The following is a 23,394-nucleotide window of genomic DNA, read 5'->3' as shown; positions in this document are numbered from 1 at the left end:
CTTCTACCTCCAGAGTTAGCGGAGTTGTTTAAAAGTGACACAGAGAATGAAGATTTCATTGGATTTAGTGATTTGGAGTGACACGGATGGTTTGGTAAACTTGTTAGCATGTTAATTATGCTATAGTTATTTACTCTTAATAATAACTCTTAACGTTACGTCAGGCACATTCTCAGTTCCTTGTTTGTGTGTTTATGTAATGTTAGCCTACCGTATCTTCAGCCTGTTGTTGCCTCTTCTATTTTTATTTTAAATTGCCTTTCAAGATAACATGTCTGTTCTTGGTGTTGGATTTTAGCAAATAAATTTCCCCCAAAAATGCGACTTACACTCCAGTGCCATTTATATATGTCTTTTCCTTCTTTATTATGCATTTTATGGCTGGTGCGACTTGCTGTTAGAGAAGACGTTTCCCATATAGCATCCTGTGAGTGTGTGGACATTAAATGATAGAAATGAGCTAAAAGGCGTTCAAAAGCAACACAAAACATGACAATCCTCTCAGGGTCCACAGTAGCTCTTGGGACATTGCGCATTCCTGTGAGTCATCATTAATCTGAAACGTGCCTGTTTGATGTGACATTTTTGCAACAACTCAGTATTTCCCCCAGGCTTTGGGAAAATGCAGCATCTTTATCTCCTGAGGGCTTCTGATTTATTTGATAGGACAATATCCTAAAAAGCAGGTGATGATTATGAGTGGAGGCTTAAACTTCTTTGAAGTCGTCTCCATGTGTCAGGTTTTAAAAATGAAATGTACAGAATGCCAAGGTTGTCCTACTCCTTTTTTTTTTTTTTTTAAGTGCGCACAGTGGCCCCAAACCTGAAATTTTAGTGGCGCAGGTAGAAAATTTAGGGACGCACATGACTCACGAATTGACATGTGAAGTGAATATTCACATAAATTGAATATGAAATAGGTCAACAGTTGCACTGGATTGATGGTCACCTCAAAAATAAGTGTACTGTGTGGTAAAAATGACGAAAGCAATACTCCAAAGTTTAAGATTACCTTAGTGTAATGTGAACCAAAGCGTTTTCCCTAAAAAGTTCCATTAGGTTGACCGTGGCCTGACTCATTGTGTTATTAGTAACGTCTAATGGATTTTACTGACTGCTCATAACAAGAGATGAGTGGTGCACACGACACATTGTTTTTCCTGCAATATCAGCCATCTGCCCACCGTCAACTCCAGGATCAATCCCAGTTTGCACCATATTGACTATCTTCTGTGTTGAGTGGCTCAACAAAGAAGTGAGGAGACGATGTTGCAATGGGTACTGAATGTGTCTGTTTGCGCAAAAATATCAATTTCCTCAGCGTGATTTCTGTCTTTTCATTATGACAGCATACATAATGACCCTTGTATTAAAAAAGAAAAAAAAATTGCAATTGTTTGGTGAAATTCCAAGTACGAGAGTTGGCAAAGAAAACACAAACCGTCCATGCAGCCAATTTGAAGTCCCAGACAATCACTGAATATTTTCCCACTTTGTGGACTTTTGTTTACTTTTTCTCTATTATTTGTTATCATGAAAAGAGATGTTGATTTTAATGAGGGATGGGTTGGTACCGATCTGTGTCTGGCCGTATTTCAAGGTATCGGGAATTGGTAGAGCCTGCCGATATCAGATACTGAAGGCATTTTTTATGTCAGGATAGTCCTCCTCACCAGTAGTTGGTGCTGTACAACAGTGAGTGGTGTAACACATTGGCAAATCATCTTATGCGTCAGACAGAAATAAAGGTCTTCTTCACAATTATCTTTCATTTTGTTAATTGAAATTATATATAGTAAAGGTACTGGGTAATATTAATGCTCAATTTTGTGACGACTCAAGTCAATAATATCATCAGTCTGGAAAAAGAAAAATGATGTTGAACATTTATACATATATTCTTTAGGTTAAATTTGACTTTTCCTTGACTGCCCCATACAGCAAGATGATAATATTGAAAAATAGTGATTTACAAGAATGTGTAAATAAATCCAAGTTATCAGCAAATTCAAGCAGAATAGTGCACCTGTTGCTCTTTTTTAAATTAATGGAGGAATTTCAAAACAGTATAACAGCAGAATTAGTCATACTTTACATAAACTGGACATGACTCTGTCTGGAAAAAGAAAAATACAAATTGGCTTTCCCTTGAAACATTGATTAAGGATTAATCAACCATTTGTGAATATCAGACAGGCTATTAAGACATTGGATGTGGTAAATCAATATGTCCTCGAGTACAGCTCAAAATTCTAGACTGAAATTGCGATTACATTTTTGTGGTGTGTGAAAACTTGTTAAGTATTTTCCCATGTTTAAATGTTATGTTTGTACCTGTACTTGGGATTTTAATTTTGGCTACCTTGCAGATTGTTCTCAGGTCCATCATACCATTGCAATCTTAAGTAAAGCAACTTTTTGGGTACATCCATCTATCCGTCCATCATTTTTTTTTGTAGTGCTTGTCCTTTTGTAAGAGTGTAAGACATCCCAGATGAAATTAACATTCTTGATTGTCGATAGCACAAAAAAATTAACTGCTAGATCATTTGTATTGAACTTACTTCATATGATCATATTTGTGCCGTTGTACTTTTTTGTTATTTCAAGATTCCCCCATGACCCTTCGGGGCCATGTTTTTCTACAGGAGCTTTTGCACATGAGATGGTAACAGTTCTCTAAATTGTTTGATTCTGTCTCTTTCCATTGCTCCATAGACACACATTCTTGGCATTCCATCTGTTTTTTACTGATATGACACACTGGTAAATTAAAAATCCATTTTAGGAGTTAATATAACCCGCAACAGGCTCGGTGCACGCAAACTTTGCAATACAAAATGTTCATTTTTGTGTATTATAAGTCACTTTAAGAAAAGTCACGATTTTTTAAGCTTGAAGAATGACATATTGGGTATTTTTATTGCTGACAAATGCTAAAAGTAATAATTTTGTCCACACCGTTTTAATTGTGATGGTTTAGGCAAGCAGAATAAAATGAGCAAGGCCTTGCTTGCTGTAGCTGCTGCAGAGGACATAAATAATATGTAGCTGTTGTTACACGAATGTAGTCTTTTGTTGGTGCCAGTCAAGCTTGCTTGTGCTGCCCGTGCTTATGAATTCGTGCACGGCCGCATCCCTCGCACACCCTTGTCACGACCATCGGTTCCTGTCTAGGGACACACTGCTGCAACATGGTCAACTGGACTCATTATTGATGCTGGGATGGTGCCGCTGCATGTGAAAAAGGGTGGGAATGGAGCGCGCGTGAGTGGCTGACGCGCGCACATATTTTGAAATAGTCGACTCGAAAGATAACGTGGCGTTCTTCACAGATAACGCGACATGCATGCATATAGGGCGTGTGTGTGTGTGCGTTGGTGTGCGCAACCCGCAGTAACGGAACAGCGATGCGGGACCAATGCAGCGCCAACACACGCCCCTCACACACGCGCCCGCCAGGCTTCACGCGCATGCATACACGCGCGCGCAAATTTTCACGCTCTTTCAGTCTGGACGCAAGAGTCAACACGGGACTGACGTGAAAGCGCAAATGAGTAAAAATGCGCGTGTGACACGTTTGTGCGTGTCTGAAATTATATATGGGTGGGCACCCTTCTTCGAAGCATGAACGCACACATATGTGCGTGATTAAATGAGTGTTTAAATAACACATGGCTCAAGTGGATTCATATTTTGGGAAAGGGGGGGGGGGCGTCATCCGCTTCTACTTACGCACTGCCTCCTTTTTGGGGTCCAGGGCACTGGCATTCTGTTGGATCCGGCCTATTTTGTTCTGGAGCCCCCAGACCCGCCGGTTGGTGCTGACGATGTCGTTCTCCAGCTCTTGGAACAAGGAGCAGGCGTGCCGGGCCAGGTCGGATAGCTGTCGCAAGGTCCGGGACAGAACCACATTGGTGATGGCGCACAGGTCCTCAAAGATCAGACCTTCATCGTTTGGGATCTGGTGCCTGCAAAGAAGCGGCGGCTCCACAATCCTTTTGGCGAAAGGCATTTCGCACGCCCCAAATGAGACTTGGAAAGCAAACGTAAATTCCCAGCGTCTAGAAAAGGTGGAAAGAAGGACACCATCCAAACAAATATATCCAAAACGTGCAGCCTGACGAGGTTCAGGTCGACCGCGCGTTATTCCCGAGCGGCAATCCAAAGTTCTCCTTGAGATCCTCCATGCTGACGCCGCCGCCGCCGCTGCTGCTGCTGCTGCTCCTTCTCCTTCTGCTGGCCTACTATGGGCATCGCTCACACACGCGCACGCACACACATGCACACTCACATGCAGTCAGGACACGGCTAAGCGCAGGGGCTCAGGTCAGTGGTGTGAGGAAGAGGAGGAAGATGCGTGTCGCCTCTGCGATCACGGACGGGCTCGCCTCCGCGCACCGTCAAGGCAGACAATCGAGCGTCAGTAACACCCGGCAATGATTTTCAAAATAAAAGATTGTCCGGAAATGCAAATAAACACTTCGTAACATTTACGTTTCCTAACGCACCTCTCTTTCATTTTCAGGGCAAGCGGTCGTTTCCAGTTCCATTGATTCTTCTCTGTACTTGACCCGCTGTGCTGTGAGTGAGCAGTATTAAGGGGATGACAGGAAGTGAGCAAGAGTCTTTGGAAGACATTCTTCAATTTGTATGTACAGTTTTCCCTCGCTATATTGCCATTCACCTTTCACGGCCACGCTGTTTCGCAATTTTGCATGTGTGTGTCAGTGCTTGGTTTTATTTATTTATTTTACAGCCTTGGACTGGTAAATGAAAAATAGTGTTCACTTTTATTTATACCAGGGGTGGGCAAAATTATTTGACACGTGGGCCACAATGGGTTCTAAAATTTCGAAGGGGCTGTGCCAGGAACATTTGGATATACTGTATTGAGCCAGATATACTGAAATGTTGCATGTAGTCTTCAAACCTCATAGCACAGTGAGCACATGCAAATAAATGCAAATATATAATCTAACTGAAGTGAGGACTGCGCCTTTCAAATTTGCAAAATAGAGCTCATCCAGGCAGTGCCAATGGATGTTGATCGTTCTTGCATTGACTGCTCACCAGCATAGCTTTGCGTGCTTCATGGCTGATGTAGTCAGCCTAAACTCAACTTTGTGATGAAGGTTTGTTGTAATAGTGCATGATCTCAAGCAATAAAAAATTTTCAACTTTTTTTTCTGTAACATTTTTTCTTGTTTTCACTGTGGCCCTAATCCTCCTTCATAATGTTTAATTAGGCGTTTTTAATGTGCAGCACAGGCTAATAATCAAGCTATTTGGATGGTCTTGGATTAAAGCACACATGTCGTGTAATGCGTTTTACTGTATTGAGTCACTTGCAGAGGGGCTGCCTGACAAACAATGTGCAGTGAGCACATTTTGCTGAATGTGTGGCACAGCCACTAAGCCGGCCTGTTGTCTCCATCATTCACCATGATTCCCATATAGCCACCAGGCTCAGTCCGTATAGAGATGTCTGCTCTAAATCTGCTGTTGGGGCAAATTTGAAGAATTGACGCACAGTCGGTCGACGGGAAACCATTACAAGCCCCCTCATTCACCAATGACAGCGCCCTACCACCTCATTCTAGACAGTGAGGCAGAGGTGGCAAAAAAAAAAATATATATACGCACATTCTTAGCCTAATAGTGCAATTGCATACGATTGTTTTAGCATTTTCAGAAACCTTAAAAATAAAAAAAATCATAAATAAATTAATTAAAAAACAAATAAAGCAAAAGAGTCTGAAATGTACTTTAGTACAAACCTAAAAATTAGTTTTTACTTTCAGGTAATTACAATAAACAGTCAATAACTTGGCACTATAAAGGAAAAAACTGAATATTTTTCCTTTTGATTAAATTGCGTCTGCTCATATTAGAAAAATATAAACTGTACACACTATTAAAACAATATGCTCCTATAGCTTTACTAGGATTGTGAACTGAATAGTAGAAAAAAGGAAAATGCCTTACAGAAGAATTTTTTTAACGCATGCGTGTTAAGTGAGATGTAACTTTTGAATGTAAAATAAATGTTTTGTCTCAATAAAGTCTGTTAAACCTTGTCCTAGTACGTGAAGATGAATATGTTTGTGTTTTACAGCGTTCACTTGCTTTAATTTTTACATTCATTTTGATTGTTGTTCAACTTCAACGGAACGAAACATTGAATTAAGATTGCAACACCAACCACAAGCAAGAGAGGTCGCTGTTCCATTCTAATAACATTTCTATACACATCAGTACTGTGTGTGTGTTTTATGAAAACAAGTGCAGTTCTTTAAACGTACCCCCACATTAACTTAAGTCAATGGCACCCCAAAATATTAAGAAAAAGAAAACACTGCTTCTCAACACTATTGTTGCGTTGTTACATTTTTTAATGGTGGGAAACGAGTGTTAAGTAATCGTTTTGTGCAGGTCATGAAAACTACAGTGCAGCATAACCTTTTGCCGCTCTCTTATCGACATTTAAGACGTAATAGGGCACATGCTGTTTATGACTGTTAGCAGATAAAAACGTGCACTGTTCTATTGTTTCCTGTTTCTTGGCATCATAGGATCATGAAGATCAAATAAGACACTCAAGTAAAAGAAAGACCAACCTTATCAGATTGAAATTTAATAATAATTTTTAAAAAAGACAAACTTTGATATGGTTGTCTTTCTGACATAAGGAACATGACTGCTTTGGTTTGATTGACACACTCCACTGTGGATTAAAACATTGGAAAAAATATGGGGAATAAAAGAGTTTTATTTTAGGTATGGTCAGCGAAAAAGTTTGATTTAATAGCTCACTTCTTTTCTCTTCCTCTCAGTGGCTAAAAAATGTTTGCGTAAAATGATTGCAACTATAGAGTAGATTTTTACTATTATTTCAAATATGTCTGTGATTGATTTTCATAAGACACTTACAAGGAAGACACCAACAAAATCATACAGTAATACTGATTGTCAAAATACAATACATAATGCTGTCTTAATCTTTAATTCAGTACATATGTTAAGTATAGTTAATTTTTCTACATGCTCATTCATAAACCGAACCAAACTCATGTCACAACTTCCGAAAGATGTCTGTCATTTTGTTTTCAAGCACTGTATTCTATCAGACGCCACTGGAGTGAGGCACGCTATCTGTAAACCAAAACTCAGATACACCCTCCGTTATGACTCTGTCCAAAGGCCAAGGCAGTACAGAAGATTATGGATAGTTTATAAGAGAGGAACGTGTCCTTCCTAGTCAGAGTGTGATTGTGTGTGACTGTGAATAGATCGCAGCATGTCAGGAAAAATTTTACTTTGTGTGCTGGCTTGCTGGTGTTCTCTCTCTACTTCGTCGCTTGTGGAGAACCAGGCAAAGGAGTTCCTGCGGAAATTTGATGAGGAAGCCAGTGCGCTTATGTACCAGTACTCACTGGCATCATGGGCCTACAATACCGACATCACAAAGGAGAACTCGGATAAACTGGTAAGAATTTGCGATCTTTTTATTTTCAAACCAGATTGTGTTGATGACATACATACTGTGGTTGTTTTTATGCGTCCAGTCAGAACAGGGTCAAATTTGGGGCAAGTTCTACACTGAAAGGTCAGAACAAGCTCAGAAATTCCCCATTAATGAAATCAAGGATCCTCAAATCAAATTACAGCTCATCACTCTACAAGACAAAGGTGCCGGTGCTCTCTCTCCGGATAAAGCTTCACACGTAAGACCGTTGCTTCAGTTCCATTTGTTTAAACGCTCTCGTCTATTCCAAAGCTGCCCCCCGTGCATGTTGCACTTTTCAAAATCTCATCATGTTGCCATTTTGTTTCAAATCTGCCCGCAGCTGAGCAAGATCATGAGTGACATGAGTACAATCTACAGCACAGCAACTGTGTGCATGATGGACGACCCGCTAAACTGTCAGACTTTGGAGCCAGGTACACGCTGTTAATAAGCCACAAGTTCTTATGGAATGGGGTAGTTTATAATTAACACACACAAGGTGCACAGTTGTTGATTTTTTTTTTTTAAATGTACATTACTTTTTGAAAACATGCGAAAAGTATTTTCATTTATTGATACAGAAGCTTAATGCTCTATTGGCATGGCCACACTTGCAGGCAGGCTTTTTTTTTCAGTTGCCTGGTCAAGCCCATATAATGTATTTGTATAGTGCCAATTCAAATCAGAAGTTATCAAAGTATAAGCACTTTACACCCTGAGCAGGTCAACACATCCACACTCCTCAAAAAGCATATGAGCAAGCACTTGACAGCAGTGGCAAACAAAAATGAATGGGAGGGGTAGTCGATACTCTTGGGCAATTAAGTACGCTCACTGCTTTTTGACAGGACTGGAACACGTGATGTCCACCAGCCGCAACTACTCAGAGCTTCTGCACGTGTGGGAGGGATGGCGGAGAGAGGTGGGCAAGAGGATGAGGCCACTCTACGAGGACTATGTGCTTCTGAAGAACCAAGCTGCCAAACTAAATGGTGATCCCACTCATAGTCTTTTCCATTCTTTAAATCATTGACATAAAGGCTTGCAAAATTCCCTTCACTAACCTAGTGATATTTTTCATTTTCTCTTCTAACACATGCACCTGAAGGTTTTGAGGACTATGGAGCTTACTGGAGATATAACTATGAGACTATTGATGAGGAAAGTCCATACGATTATACCAGGGATCGGCTAATGGAAGATGTACGCTCCATCTATAAACAGGTACGTCTTTCATGGAATCTCCAATATGAAAGAGAGCGAGTATGTCCAAACAGCAAGATGTCTTCCCACAGATCCTGCCCTTATACAAGGAGCTTCATGCCTATGTGAGGGCAAAGCTGATGAAAGTCCACACAGGCCACATTGATGAAAAAGGACCTCTGCCAGCCCATCTCTTGGGTACCGTGTCATCAATTTGCAGATTTTCATTCACATCAACTAATCGGAAACACTCAAGTTTCCAATTTTCTTGTTCCTGTTTTGCATCATGATTTTACTAGGTGACATGTGGGGAAGATTTTGGACCAACTTGTATCCTCTGTCAATGCCCTACCAGGGTGAGATTGATGTCAGCAAAACAATGGTAGAAAAGGTACAGTACAATTGTTTCTGTTTATAAAGTAATACCACAAAAGACAGCAACCAGCTTTGTTTTTTTGTTGCTGTTGTTGTTCAGTCATTCTATTGGTCAATCTGAGTGTAGAGAATTGTAAAAATATTTGTGCACAAATACAGGGGTACACAAATACCTCGTGGAAGTTTGTGTCCATCAATTTTCATGAGATATCATCTTGAATTTCAGGGCTGGACTGAGCGGCGACTATTCGAAGAGGCGGAGAAGTTCTTTATGTCGGTGGGCCTGTACAAAATGTTTGACAACTTTTGGACCAACTCAATGCTGGTGAAACCTGGGGATGGACGCAAGGTGGTTTGCCATCCCACAGCATGGGACATGGGGAACAGAGAAGACTTTAGGTAGCACAGTCACACACACACGCACACGTCCACGCACGTGCGCACACATTTATATCATAAACAAAGATGAACAATCGAAAGCAACAATTAAAAGAATGGCAAACAGGTTATAATAAATATAATAAAGATGATGACAAAAATGTTGCTTTCATTTAATTAATTTCTACAATAATTAAGAGTGTTCAGTGCACATTAAGGTACAATTATTATTAACCCCTTTATGTGCAAATATCTTATCAAATCATTATAAATTGTTTTAATTCACCCTTCCTACTTCAGTCTTGCATGTGTTTGATGTTTGCTGGCAACTTCCAGCGTCATTTATTTCTTGTTCGTTCTATGACTATGACTCATCAGAAACATTGGTGCAATCTGTTTTATTGCTACTCCATATCAGATATGCTATCATAACACGTTTTTATTCCTCAATAAAACTGCTAACATTGACACTTCTTGTGCCGCCCTTAGGATCAAAATGTGCACTCAAGTCAACATGGAGAACTTTCTGACTGTCCACCATGAGATGGGCCACAACCAGTACCAGATGGCGTACCGAAACCTGCCCTACCTCTTGAGAGACGGCGCCAACGAGGGTTTCCACGAGGCCGTCGGTGAAATCATGTCCCTGTCTGCCGCCACACCCAAGCACCTGCAGAGCCTTGGCCTCCTGCCTTCTAACTTCACCTATGATAACGGTAAAAGAAAGTTCTACAAAAATATTGAATTTATTTAGTGTGACAGATTTATCCCTGTATTTCCTTCACTCCCGCGATTATTGTTTCTTATTAATGTACCAATGTAACTCAGATGCCATTTTGATTCATTTATTGTCAATACAGTGCTTGTTTATTATTTGTTATTGTTTATTTACAGCTATTCTTTCATCAACTAACTCACACATCTGTTTGTGCCTCATCTAACAGGCCATCAAAGTTGTTTACACTGCCATCAAGTGGCAAAATTATAGCACTACAGGTCATTTTAACGACATCCATAAAATTTCATTCTTATTTTACGCCCACAGAGACAGAGATTAACTTCCTTCTAAAGCAAGCGCTCACTATTGTAGCCACTCTGCCTTTCACCTACATGCTGGAGGAGTGGAGGTGGCAGGTCTTTGCAGGAAACATCCCCGAGGATAAATGGATGGCACGCTGGTGGGAGATGAAGTAGGCAGACAGACAATATGCATTCTTACAAGCAGAGATTGGAAACAATAGAAATCCCCAATGGTTGAATCTTCTCCAATCCGTGTTGTCGAACATAACAGGAGAGAGCTCGTCGGTGTGGTGGAGCCCGTGCCGAGAGATGAAACTTACTGTGACCCCGCTGCTCTGTTCCACGTTTCTGGAGACTATTCCTTCATCAGGTAACATTTGAACAGTCAGACATTTCAATTCAATAGTTAAGAGAAGGTCAAATTAAATTAAGATTTACAAATAGGGATTCTCTATTCAAAACATTACAAAATAAAATGGACAAATTGTTGGTTTCACTGATGTGAGATGTACACACACACACACACACACACACACACACACACACACACAGATCCATAAAACCAAACTGTATGTATCTGAAACTTGAACAACAATCGTCGTTGTGTTTTGTTGATGTCTTAACATACAGGTACTTCACAAGAACCATCTACCAGTTCCAGTTTCAAAAAGCCCTTTGTGATGCTGCTGGTCACTCCGATGCCTTGTCTTCATGTGACATCACCGGTTCTACAGTCGCAGGCGCCAAACTCAGGTAACATTACTACTTTTCCCATCAACAATTTAATCCACCTCTTTATACCAGCAACATGACGTCACAACTCTAGGAACTACTACTGAACAACTTGTGAGTTTGTGTAGCTGTCTTATGTCGTGGGCAGGGTTTTCCTTTCAGCAGTCATCACCGATCATTGTTTTGTCAGGAACATGTTAGAGTTGGGTCGGTCCCAGTCGTGGACCCGAGCTTTACATACAATATCTGGAGATATCAAGATGGACGCTAAACCACTGCTGGATTATTTCCAAAAACTTTACGTGTGGCTAAAGGAGGACAACATGAAACACAACCGCGTTGTTGGCTGGGATGCAGCGGTAGATCCATGTAAGTCATTGAACAACAACAACCAAAGCATATGCACCACGTTTTGGGGAAAATAACTTCCCTGGGCCCGTGTAAAATGCTGTATTGCTTTGACAATCACATTTATCCAAACAAGAAGGCAAGTAACATGTATTCATTGACTCTGTTTGCAGATTCTGATTATGCCATCAAAGTGAGGCTCAGTTTAAAAATGGCCATGGGTGATGAAGCTGTAAGTATTATGTGTTGCAAAATGGCTTGACAAAAATGTCATGGGAAGTGTTAATCAACTAAAATCTGATGTTGTAGTATTCCTGGAACGCCAACGAGCAGTACCTGTTCAAAGCCAGCGTGGCCTACGCTCTGAGACAGTACTACAGCCAAAAGAACAGCACCCTCCTCTTCACGTCAGTATGCTTGGCTCTGTCTTGTCTTTTCAACTTCTTACTGCTGCCGTGTGACAGCATTTCTCTCGTTTTGCATCTGCAGAGCGGAGAACGTTATAACTTACAAACAAACGCCCAGGATTTCCTTCTACATTGTGGTCACCGATCCAAACAATCCGTCCGTATATGTGCCAAAGGAAGATTTGAAGGCAGCTATACGGTGAGGCACAACTTTGTACATCTCAATCAATTTGACTGTCATAGAAAAGTTTGAGGACATTCGACCACCGCATATTTATCTTGTGCATGTTGGTGCCAAGGAAGTATGTTGAGGTGAGGAGCTTAAGTTAGACACTGCCGAAAACATCTGTCATTTTGCTGTTGAACTGAGTGCAGGAACTTTATTCAAAGTGGAATCTTGGCATCAGTAAATATTTCAATGAGTTGAGGAACTTCATTTAGATAAGTGTTGTGCGTTGCTGTAATTTTTTATCCAATTTGAAAAGTCCTCTCCTGGAAGATATGAGACTGATATGTCTTGTGTGAACGGCAGACTATCCCGAGGCCGACTCAACGATGCTTTCCAACTGGACGACCACACACTGGAGTTTGACGGTATCCCAGCAACCCTTTCACCTCCCGTGGAGCAACCGGTGGAGGTGTGGCTGGTGGTGTTTGGAGTGATCATGGGAGTGGTGGTGCTCATGGGACTCTTCCTCATTATCTCTGGCATCAAAGACCGCAAAAAGAAGTAAGCTGACGTTCCTTGATGTTCGACACACGCGTCACTTACAACCACATCACGTTATGTTCATGTTCTCTTGCAGGAACCGGAAAAGCACGGTGGTGGAAAATCCCTACGAGCCTGAGGCCAACGGACAGACCAACAGAGCTTATGAGGATAGTAGTGATGAACAAACCGGTCTCTGAAGAATGATGTGTGGTTTTTTTCCCCACCTCGAATGAAAATTAATGTGAGCACAGCACCAGGCCTCTTTGAAATAACATCATATCACAGGTAGAAACTTATTTTTGCACCTTCAGTTATTTTACTATGGATAGTTAAACTACTCTATAAGTTAGGAACATTCAGCTTTTGGGGAAGTTCAATTTCCCCAATTTTTTTTACGAGTAGTGTTTGTGAAACTAATAATGCAGCACTGGACTGTGTTGTAAAATATGTACTTATATAGCACTAAAACAAAGCCTCACATACCTTTAAATATATTTTGTTTCTTTTGTGTACACAATAGCATTGCTAAGGTTTATTTATCAGTGTTAATAGGTGTATGATGTAAATAATAATATAATTGAATTCATTATATTGATCGTAATATCAATGTACGGTAAATGATACCATGCAATGTACAAATTGTAAAAATGTGTTTGTATAGAGGAAAAGAGCACTATTGTGTTTTCATGAAATGTCAACAAAATTGGGTTTTATAAGCACACAGACAGACACAAAAAAAAACCATTCATCATTTCTATGTTTGAATGATGAAGAGGAATGACTGAATTCCTTGCCGTCCATCTGACTTAGCCATTTGTACAGAGTCTGTTGAAGCTGAAGTGGTAATTTGGATGTACCATCCCCTGTAGAGTGCAGATTCAAACTTGCGCTGCTTTGTGCTGTCCGACGTCATGTAGAAGACGAAACAAAGTTTGCGCTCATCATTCATTGAAATGCTTTTCAGCGTCTTCTTATCCACTGCCTACAAAAACAAACATGGTAAGAATGCGGCATGGAAATGGAAAAAAAAAAAAAAAAAAAAAACATTTACGGTGCTTGATTTTGTTTTAAACGTATCATGCCAATTGTCTTTTTTTTGCTTTCTTTTCATTTTTGTTTTGAGTAGCTAACCCCCCAAAACTTTATCATCAATTTATTCCTGATTTTGTTTTTATTTGTTTGTTTTTCAGTAATTTTGGGATTTAAAAAATTGCATACATCTCTAATGGCCATCAAATATACACAGGCAGGTTTTTGAGACTGGGCTGGCCTTCTGTTTATGAAACACATTGTCTCCATTACGATAAAGTGAAATTATATTATTTGTTTCTTTTATAGATATTAAAACACAAACAAAGAAAATATGAAAAAATGGTTTTAGAGAGTGTAATTAAGCCAAAAGTCACACAATCATTGTAGTGCCTTTGTCAGTCAGTTAGCCATTCACTACGCATGAATTTTTATGTTCACATGAGCTCATTGTTCCTTGCAGCAGTTTTCATTTTGTATTTGTAGGTTTGATAAGTTACCCCATTTTATTAAACGCAATTGTGTGGTACAGCAATTGCTGTCACAGTACGTTATTCACGGGAAAATGTATCTAATTTTTTTCCTACTCAGGCCATATGTAGAACATAAAATTGCTGTTTTGGTAATATCTTGGGCCTAAGAAACTATGTTAAAACAGGGGGAGTAGTTTCATGTAGTCACGCAAAAACATTGGTCAAACGGATAAATGCTTTAGTACCACCTACTGGTATCTAAGTGCAATTACACAGGTGAACTTACTCAATTACCGTCGAAATTTTCCAATTCCAAAAGAGACATTGTCAATACCTCCACTTGCAGGACCACCTTCTCTTCTGTCTTGAAGCACTTGAGAAAGCAGTCAGAGTCTGTGAAGTTCAAAACCACTGGGAAATCCGGGTCCAAACAAGTTGACTTGTAGTGGTAGATGGTCATTTTCGCTGAACATAAAAACATGGAGAGAATTGTCCTTACAAAGAAAGCAACAGTGTAATTTCTTCTAATCTGTTGGACTGTATCAAAAACCTGGTTGAGGCGAAGCATATAGAGTCTTCTCTGAGCAGAGGCTTTTGAGATATTTGTGCGAGGCCACATGCTCCACTGCGGTGTTCAATGCCTTCATTAGTTTGAAAGTGCCCCCTCCTCTTGAAACTGTCAAACAACAAAGCAAAATAAGTTTCTATTTGTTTTGAATTCATTGGTAAGATAAACATAATGGAGGTTGATCATCTTGCGCACACACAGACACGGATATTTTTGGGTACACTTTTATAACACAATTTTGTTGCGCTTCAAGTTGATTTTGCATCAAATTCCAACGCTGGCAACAACATGGCAGCCCATGATTGTTTTCCACTGTAAATTTTAAGAGTGGACACGAGAAGTAGGCCTCAAAAAGAATTTTGTCAGGGAAGTATAGTCACTGCGCTATGAGTTTCAGCCATAAGTTGCAACAGATATAAGGAAAGAGTGGAAGAGTCACAAAAAGCCAGAAAAGTGGAAATTTTTATGAATCATTCTGTGCATCTGTTGTGATTTTTTTATTCCCCATTTAACTTCTTGCAAGTTGTGCTAGTAATGAAACATAGACCAGTTCAAGGTTTAGAGACGGTGAAATTCAGGTCACTTGTAAAGCTAGTTTCCTCCATGAATTTTCACTTGTAAGAGGATTATTTCAGTTTTTTGTGACTAGTGGTTAACTGCAATGTTAGTATTATTTTTTTGAACACTTTTTGCAGTCAGTGAAGCTCATGGACATCGCCAATTGTGTGATGCTTTGACCTGGTGTCACCTTCATTTGTAAAGGAAGAGTGCCTTTCCATCACCTGCACTTTATTATTTATAGAGAATCAATCCTGAAGAGACTATATTATTTTGTTTCAAAACAAACAAACTCACCAAGCGTTACCGTGCTGGACTTTGCCACCATGACAATGTCGTTGAGGGTACATCCTGTCCCATGACATCCACGGCAGCTGCTCCCGGCATCGCAGCCCCTCCCTCTCAACACGGAAAAGTTCGTTTCAGTCATGGTTACTATAAGCAAGTTGCTTTCCCACTCGTTCTGCCCATCCTCAGCTGGGCAAAGTTGGTCCTCAGGTCCACCATTTTCTTCTTCGTCACCCCTCAAATCACTCTGCTGCAGGTCTTCCTCTCGCACCATTTCCTTGCTGAATTCAAATATGGTAACCTCCTTGGAGACGGGGTGGAGAGCATCTTCCGATGAGCACAGCCGCTCACTGTGCTCCTTCCTGCCTGACTTGTGCACTGTCTGATAACAAAAATAAGAGCTCAGCGTTGTCAATTTGAGGGCGTGAAAATTCAGACATGATTGTTATTACTTTGCGGTCAGGCCCATTTAAAATCGGACTGGTTGAAGAAACTTAACATTTATTTTGTAAATGTGAGCCTGCACTTATGACAGTGCAGAAGGCTTTCCTGTTTTGCCAATGATAGTCGGACGGATAGACGGACAGAATGCTGATGAATAACATCATCCCACCAACATTGGCTGACCCTCCGCTATGGCCTGAGCCAGCTGCTCAGGGGTTAGATCCTGCAGGTCATTGCCATTTATCTGCACCAGCTTGTCTCCTCTCCTAAAAAAAAAAAAAAGGGAATTTTCAGCACCCTTGAATGGGTCAAATTAACTTTAATTAATCATTAATATTAATCAATTCAATAATACTTATTTGTCTGACTTCATTTTCCAAATACCTTATGGCTAGTTTTCCTCCTGTTGGGTTTTGTTGCTTGACAACATTTTCCACTTCATACTGGTGCTTCCCCTCACGGAGCTGGTGAACTATTAGCACGCTTCCATTTACAAGAGAATCCTTCCATGTGGAAAGAAAACAACCCATTTGAATCTGAATCTCTCCACATAAATGTGCCTTTGCGGAGAAAAAAGTAAGAAGCTTTGGTCACCCACCGCCACATCCATGTCGCTGACAATTCGCAGTTGCTCTTGACCGAGTAGCACAACTAAGAGTGAACTCCTGTATCCTGTTTTATATTTCTGCCCTGAACAGAAGAGGAAGTAGCGAGCAGAGGCCACAAAAATTGCGGAATTGATATTGGATTGACGCTCAGCAAGCTGCAGATTGCGTCAGAAACAAGAACCTCGGTTTGGGATCCTTCACATCAATGTGATATTATTATCATATTGAAAATATGACTTTCTAGGGTTACACCCACATCACCACACATGACTTCATGCTTGTTGTTCCATTCCTCACACAAGCTTGATGCTCTCTGAACCAGCTAAATTTATCTTGGTCTCATCAGACGACAGATTGCGGTCTGATGATCTTGGCCAGTTTCAGGCCATGTTTTTGTAGTGCAACTGTTATTTTTTCATATCTTTAGACATTGAAATTCCAGGGACCAGTATGAAAGATTCAGAGAGCAATAGCAACAGATTTATTTTAGTCACCTGAGACGGTAACACCAACTAGTCGCAGGGATGAAAAACGGTTAATTGAAATTTTCACTCACTTTTTTGCCAATGTTATACTGTATAATGGAAAAAACAAAAATGTGAGTTGTGTACTCATTTTGGTATATCAACCTAATGGAGTACACCACAATGTGGTGTTCATTCACTTCCTTAATCAGTGAATGCGTCTCTGTAGTTTATGAGCAAACACTAGCAGATGAGGAAATGGAAGTCCTCAGTTGTACAGTATTTCACTGACATGGGAACTGAAAGGATTCAACTTCCTCTGTGACTCTTCAATAAAACAGTCTTGATATTAACTGTCAGTTACACAGAAATCGGAACAACTCAGACCACAGAGTCAGTATGTCACACTCACATTTATCAACACTGAAACTTCAACTGTTTACTCAACGCAACTGACAGAAATAATATTTTATTTATCATTTAGATTACTTTGAAAAGGTACTATAATAGTTAATCATTTCTTTTGAATATATACAGTACAAATAGTCACTGTTGGGTCTCCTCAGAGTTCCTCTTGTTAGTGCAATGAATGCATATTTAATTCATCACGCATCATGCCAAACTAGCAACACTAGAGAGTATCAGAACAGTCATTCAGAATTTGGTCAGAAGATGTGATAGGGCCAAATATGAATATAATTAGGCTAGCACTGTAAACTTTTGAGTTTGAGTTTTTTATTTACGCAATATCCAAGACATACAACATGATACAACAAACAGTATTACACAGTCGCACAAATTTCACACAACAAAAAATCTTCTGATATTTTTGATTTGAAAGGGAACGCTGCGTTTCATCCCACAACGGCGCAAACGCCCTCTTCTATCTGTGCTAATCAAGCAAAATACCAAAAGAAAGAAAACTCCACTCATGATATCAATCATATAGGGAAAAAATGCTCCAACAGATTTCAATACAATGATACACGGTAAGACAACCAAAGTTTGGCATTAGCATTCATGTATCCCAACAAAAAGGTTAAAATGCAAATATACACCCCCGTGTTTATTGTATATTTAGACACTGACGCTATATCCAGTCATCCCTGGGCCAGGCAGCTGAACATGTAGTTGGATTGAGTTACATGAGAAGCACATGGCACTGCCGCCAAGTTTCATGTCCTCCCAACAACTGAGACGGCAAAACATTTTTGCAAAGGACACAAGCGGACTGTCCAAGCGCTTCAAGGTGCAGTAAGCCAATCAATTCTGCATGATGCTTTGTTAAAGTGATTGATTCTATCTTTATTATTGTAGTTAGGGGTGGCATATACAGTACTGAGTGAAAGACTTGGATTTGTTGTTTGCTGTGCTATGAACATTTGCAATCATCTCTATTTTTAAATGCCATTCAAACATGCTGTAAAAAATATAAGTATAGTAATGCTCTAATTAAAATCGGATATGAACACAAGTTAACTTATTTGTCAACAATTTGTTCAGCAATATTGTTGAAAGGTGTTTTTGTAGGTGCCTGGGTATCTAACACGGTTGTGTCAAACCCAGCAAAAAATATGATAAACAGTAAAGCTGGACGAATACCATCATATGGTTGCTTATTACTTTTTTTCCTCTTGAAAAACATAACAAAGAATTGCCCCCAGAAAAAAAAGGGTCATTCAAAAATGTTGCTGCCCCACGTGCATGAATGTCTTCAGATGGTGATGCTGGATGTGTTGATAATTGGGGGCGGTCCTCATGCCTTGACCCTGGCCAGCACGCTATCACCCTTGTACCCCGAACACAACTCCAATCCAGGACGAGAGTCACACCTGCCCCCATCCCACACTGAAACTGAGCTCGACCACAAAACCATTACCCGGCAAACCAATGACAACACAAAGAGGGAGGTAACAAATGGTACAGTATCTTCACAAATACTATGTTTCTATCATAGATGATATTTAGAACAATAAAAGGGTTATTACTCGTTAAAAAAAAGACAAAATATGGGACTAAGAACCCCTGAACCCACAATGAAGGGGGATTTAGTGTACAAAAAAAAAATACATTGAAGCTATCGTCTGTGATTTGCTTTGCTTGTGGCATCTTTGTGCCACAGAATTGTGTTGTTATAATATTGACTCATTAGCAGAAGGCGTCATCCGGCCGTCCGTCATCAGCCTCCAAGTGGTTGACACCTATGGAGAGTGGACTTCTTTGTGGAAGAGTCAATTCACAGCCCTAAGCATCCCTCATCTGCGCTCGCACACACTTGTGCACACGGACCCTGTCGACAAGGTAGAAACACAAAGCAACAACATGTGATGTTAAAACAAGGCGTTCATGCGTATGTGTGTGCTTTTTGTCAGACAGCACTGCAGGAGTTTGTGGTGAGGCACAATCGTTCCACTGAGCTGCATAGTCTCCCCGACCGGGTGCGTATTCTGGATGACAACGCTTTCTTCAATGACACACGGCTCGGAAGCAAAGAGCGAAAACGTCTGAATGTCTCCTCCAACCTCAAGAACAGTTTGTCCTTCAGTCTGCCAGGAACTCAACTGAGTGTGGATTTCTTTAAAGCTCAGGTTGGACTGTCTGTTATGTGTCTTACTCTTCAGCATGACGTGTTGAATTAACATACATATTCAACTAAACCTTACATTTCTATTTATTTATTCATTTATTAATCTATGTTTGCATTTTGCTGTTATGCCCAATGTTTTCTCATTTTTGATGTGATATAAACCCAACGCCTTACCTTGCTTAGAGTAGATAGGGGCTTCTTTTATTGAAGATCCATACATTGCTGCTTGATGTGTACTTTTTTTTTTTCTTTCAAATGTAATTCCTATTTAAAAAAAAACATGACATTTTAAAGATGAACAAATTAATCAATGAGGTTATTGTTTGGATATGATCGATTAAAATAGTATGTCTTGCTCAAACACTCCAATATTGTTTCACAATGATGCCATATTACATTTATTTATGTTTTTATTATTGCACTTGGGGCGGCTCGGTGGCGCACTGGGTAGCACGTCCGCCTCACAGTTAGGAGGGTGCGGGTTCGATTCCACCTCCGGCCCTCCCTGTGTGGAGTTTGCATGTTCTCCCCGGGCCCGCGTGGGTTTTCTCCGGGCACTCCGGTTTCCTCCCACATTCCAAAAACATGCTTGGTAGGCCGATTGAAGACTCCAAAATTGTCCCTAGGTGTGAGTGTGAGTGAGATTGGTTGTCTGTCTCTGTGTGCCCTGCGATTGGCTGGCAACCAGTTCAGGGTGTCCCCCGCCTACTGCCCGATGACGGCTGGGATAGGCTCCAGCACGCCCGCGACCCCCGTGGGGACTAAGCGGTTCAGAAAATGGATGGATGGATGGATGGATTATTGCACTTTCCTAGACAAAAAAATGCTAGCGCACTTGCTGGGTAGCTCTTGACCCGAGCAAATTTGGTCACCATTACCCAACAGTGGGTTAATTATTTTAAACACGCACAGTGGGTTGGACTTTGAATTTGGGTGGGTTCTTTTGGGACCAAGTGCTGGGTTAACTATTTCACGCAATTTGGGTTACTTTGGGTGCCTTTTTGGTGGCCTTCCGTGGGTTCGAGTCTTAACTCAAGTTTTAAGTTTGCATGTTTGCTTCAATGTACGTTTGTGTTGCATTTTCTTTGAGTGCTCCAGCTTTCCCCAACATTCCGAAAAAAATGCATGCTAAATACTTAAAAGAGTCTAAACTGGATGGAAATGTTTGGATATGAACATACAGGTGGAGAAATACAACTTGGACAAGGTGCTTGTAAAGGGAACTGTTACCCGCATCTCCGCGGTGACTGAAGATGACCAAATGTGCCAAGAGGACAACACAATAAATGGAAATGCTTTAAGACAAGGAGGTGGGAACAAGAAAAGAGTGAAACATTTCCAAGTCCATCTTGAAGATGGCGTCGTGCTCAAAGCTCAACAGTTGGTAATGGCAACAGGGCCCACCCGTGCCCAGATGGCAAACATCCCGCAGTGGGTAACTCAGATCGAGGAGAGCTATCCAGACGAGCGCCTGCGACACACTGTGCACCTCATGCACTCACTATCAAGGACCCAGCAAAACCTCAACGACACTTGTGATTTCACACAAGGTAAGAGTTTGCATTCAAAGACGACATATCAAACCATTAATGAATCAAACCCATCAACAAATTCACCAATATTCCATATGCAATAGTTTTATTACCAAACCGCAAATATCACCTTATTTGGTTGTTTATATTTTTAGAGGTTTTATCCCCAACCTATGACATCCCTATGTGTCTCTAGGCTCATGTGCGGTGTGTGAGGCAGGCCAGAGAGTAATGGTAGTTGGAGGAGGTCTGACCAGCGCTCATGTCGTCTCCATCGCACTGCAGCAAGGGGCCAGTCATGTGACATGGGTCATGAGAAAGCACCTCCAGGTCCATCAACACTATACTACACCTACTATGCAGAGGTGGCAAAAGTACTCACTAAAAGCTACACTAAAGTACTTTAACAGAGTATTTGGACTTCCACTGCATATATGACACTCCACAGAGAATAACTGACAGTTTTTTTTAACATGTGTCTCACAGATAAAACAGTTTGATGTGGGCGATGTGGAAAGCCTGGTGGGTCGTTACTCCCATGTGGAGCATGGCATCAAGATGGATGGCCAAGCCTTCCTCAGACAGTTCTTTAATGAAAGGAGTCTTCACAAGCGACTGGCTATGATTCGTCAGGCAAGGAAAGGAGGTGCTGTCACCCCAGAGGCCTACATCCAATTGCAGCCATTTATTTTGAAAGGACAGGTGGCTGTGAAGACGTATTGTCAGGTAAATTGCATGGAAGTTATACTGACGTGAGATTGAATTGTGACTGATGGCAGAGAACAATGACGATGTGCAAAGTACCCAGACCGAGGAACGGAAGATATAACGTAGCCATGTGATCTTATCCACGATAAGGACCAAAGTATAGGGGAAACAAAAGGAAGGAACAAATGAATAAAATTTCAGATCTGTCCTTTGAAGGTTTAACAACTTCCACTCTTTAGTCAAGAAATTCTTCAAGGTTTAAGGCATTCTATTGTTGAAATTGAAAATGGAGAAGGGAATTTCAGGAGGCCAAAGCATGACGCCTGATGAATCACAAAGTTTTGCGTCATGATTCAATGCCCAGAAACCCGTGTGAATCTCTGGGCAGGTGAGTGAAGCCATCTGGTGCTACAAGGGTCAAACCTGGAGGCTGTCCCTTAGCAATGGAGACCACTGGATAGGAGACATGATTTGGTTGGCCACTGGGTGTAAACTTGATGTCAAACAGGACCCTTTGCTCTCTGACGTGATGAAGGAATTCCCAATACAGGTGAGGATAAGACCTTAGATATCTGGAAGTCAACTCATTGCATGTACGTATTTTTGGTTCACTATTCACAAATGTATCTGTTTTTTCTTTGGGGTTTTATTTAGCCTGCCTCAGGCATTCGGGGAATCTTTGCATTTTTTGTGACTTTTTGTAACCTGCCACTAGATGCCGCCAAAGCCCTGGCTAATGGAAATAAGGAACTACCTGTACACTATAGTGACGTGTGTCCTACTTGCAGATTAGGGGAGGGGAACAATTTGGCCTAGGTTGCTAGCTGAAGTTATGGAGAGACATTTATTTTAAAGGTTACGTCAATTTTGAAATGATAAACTGTTTTGGCATCACTGTTCATGTGTTCCCACGAAGGTGCTGGATGGCTGGCCATGCATATCAGAGAATTTACAATGGGCAGAGGGGTGCCCTCTTTACTTGATGGGGCAGTACACTGCTCTTCAGGTAAAAAAAAAAAAGAAAGTATAAAACAATAGCGTGATAGACAGCAAATAATCCACGTGAGGTTTTACTCTTGCCCACCCACAGGTTGGACCTCATGCAGTAAACCTGGCAGGTGGACAGGCAGCCAGTATGAGAATTGCCAAGCACATCCTGCGCCATCACAGCAACATGGAAGTGACTGAGCTGAGAGCAGGGAGATCTAAAACTGAAGAATATATTCAGCAAATGCAAGGACTTTTATGGCTGTAACTACATTATGCATGCAAACGTGAGCATATTCATCAAGTGTAGTTTTTTTTCTTTTTTTAATTCCAGTTTTATTTTGATTTATGGTGAAGAATATTCTCAATAATCGTTGACATGCATGTTTCTGTAGGAATCAGCAAATACGTTAAGATCTATTATACATTTTATGATACATTTAATGTACTGGATGAAATTGTT

The 23,394-nt window shown here is 40.7% G+C and overlaps 4 protein-coding genes across 11 annotated transcripts in view; 2 read left to right on the top strand and 2 right to left on the bottom strand.

The window, feature by feature from the left end:
* nhsb (Nance-Horan syndrome b (congenital cataracts and dental anomalies)) overlaps positions 1-4,410 on the bottom strand; it is a 37,596-nt gene extending 33,186 nt beyond the window's left edge. For 2 of the 3 annotated variants that reach the window (XM_049717252.2, XM_049717253.2), the window contains exon 1: positions 3,736-4,409. In XM_049717252.2, coding sequence (XP_049573209.1) covers positions 3,736-4,015 — 280 coding nt within the window. In that variant the 5' untranslated portion in view covers positions 4,016-4,409. Of the gene's footprint in view, positions 1-3,735 lie in introns of all 3 variants that reach the window. The other variant, XM_049717255.2, reaches the window with a different exon arrangement.
* Positions 1-14,340, top strand: part of ace2 (angiotensin I converting enzyme 2) — a 48,903-nt gene extending 34,563 nt beyond the window's left edge. For all 3 annotated transcript variants that reach the window (XM_049717258.1, XM_049717256.2, XM_049717257.2), the window contains 18 exons: positions 4,529-7,489; positions 7,569-7,727; positions 7,851-7,944; positions 8,359-8,502; positions 8,619-8,734; positions 8,806-8,911; positions 9,013-9,104; positions 9,315-9,487; positions 9,956-10,182; positions 10,512-10,656; positions 10,758-10,856; positions 11,117-11,239; positions 11,409-11,587; positions 11,740-11,798; positions 11,876-11,973; positions 12,056-12,172; positions 12,506-12,703; positions 12,780-14,340. In XM_049717258.1, coding sequence (XP_049573215.1) covers positions 7,301-7,489; positions 7,569-7,727; positions 7,851-7,944; positions 8,359-8,502; positions 8,619-8,734; positions 8,806-8,911; positions 9,013-9,104; positions 9,315-9,487; positions 9,956-10,182; positions 10,512-10,656; positions 10,758-10,856; positions 11,117-11,239; positions 11,409-11,587; positions 11,740-11,798; positions 11,876-11,973; positions 12,056-12,172; positions 12,506-12,703; positions 12,780-12,882 — 2,421 coding nt within the window. In that variant the 5' untranslated portion in view covers positions 4,529-7,300 and the 3' untranslated portion in view covers positions 12,883-14,340. The remainder of the gene's footprint in view (positions 1-4,528; positions 7,490-7,568; positions 7,728-7,850; positions 7,945-8,358; positions 8,503-8,618; positions 8,735-8,805; positions 8,912-9,012; positions 9,105-9,314; positions 9,488-9,955; positions 10,183-10,511; positions 10,657-10,757; positions 10,857-11,116; positions 11,240-11,408; positions 11,588-11,739; positions 11,799-11,875; positions 11,974-12,055; positions 12,173-12,505; positions 12,704-12,779) is intronic.
* Positions 13,362-16,803, bottom strand: LOC125966799 (uncharacterized). The gene is made up of 7 exons (XM_049717261.1): positions 16,644-16,803; positions 16,430-16,548; positions 16,215-16,311; positions 15,611-15,983; positions 14,738-14,863; positions 14,522-14,652; positions 13,362-13,667 (listed from the first exon to the last, which is right to left on the bottom strand). Exons 1-7 carry the CDS (start codon positions 16,653-16,655, stop codon positions 13,440-13,442), a joined length of 1,086 nt encoding a protein of 361 aa, XP_049573218.1. The 5' UTR covers positions 16,656-16,803; the 3' UTR covers positions 13,362-13,439.
* Positions 16,804-18,250: 1,447 nt separating this feature from the next.
* On the top strand, positions 18,251-23,199 carry zgc:113276 (uncharacterized protein LOC553748 homolog). Of its 4 annotated transcripts, none has more exons than XM_049716981.2 (10): positions 18,251-18,366; positions 18,836-19,037; positions 19,270-19,418; positions 19,490-19,705; positions 20,888-21,254; positions 21,433-21,566; positions 21,723-21,962; positions 22,333-22,494; positions 22,861-22,950; positions 23,035-23,199. In XM_049716981.2, exons 1-10 carry the CDS (start codon positions 18,274-18,276, stop codon positions 23,197-23,199), a joined length of 1,818 nt encoding a protein of 605 aa, XP_049572938.1. In that variant the 5' UTR covers positions 18,251-18,273. The 4 variants fall into 4 exon arrangements, with proteins under 4 accessions (XP_049572938.1, XP_049572939.1, XP_049572937.1 ...); XM_049716982.2 differs by having other exon boundaries at positions 18,317-19,037; positions 20,888-21,014; positions 21,102-21,254; XM_049716980.2 differs by having other exon boundaries at positions 18,318-19,037; positions 19,273-19,418.
* Positions 23,200-23,394: the final 195 nt, after the last annotated feature.

This window comes from Syngnathus scovelli, chromosome 4, assembly GCF_024217435.2.
Source record: "Syngnathus scovelli strain Florida chromosome 4, RoL_Ssco_1.2, whole genome shotgun sequence".
Classification (NCBI taxonomy): domain Eukaryota; kingdom Metazoa; phylum Chordata; class Actinopteri; order Syngnathiformes; family Syngnathidae; genus Syngnathus; species Syngnathus scovelli.
The sequence above is the reverse complement of the archived record's forward strand: the minus strand, read 5'-3'. Positions and strand labels throughout refer to the sequence as shown.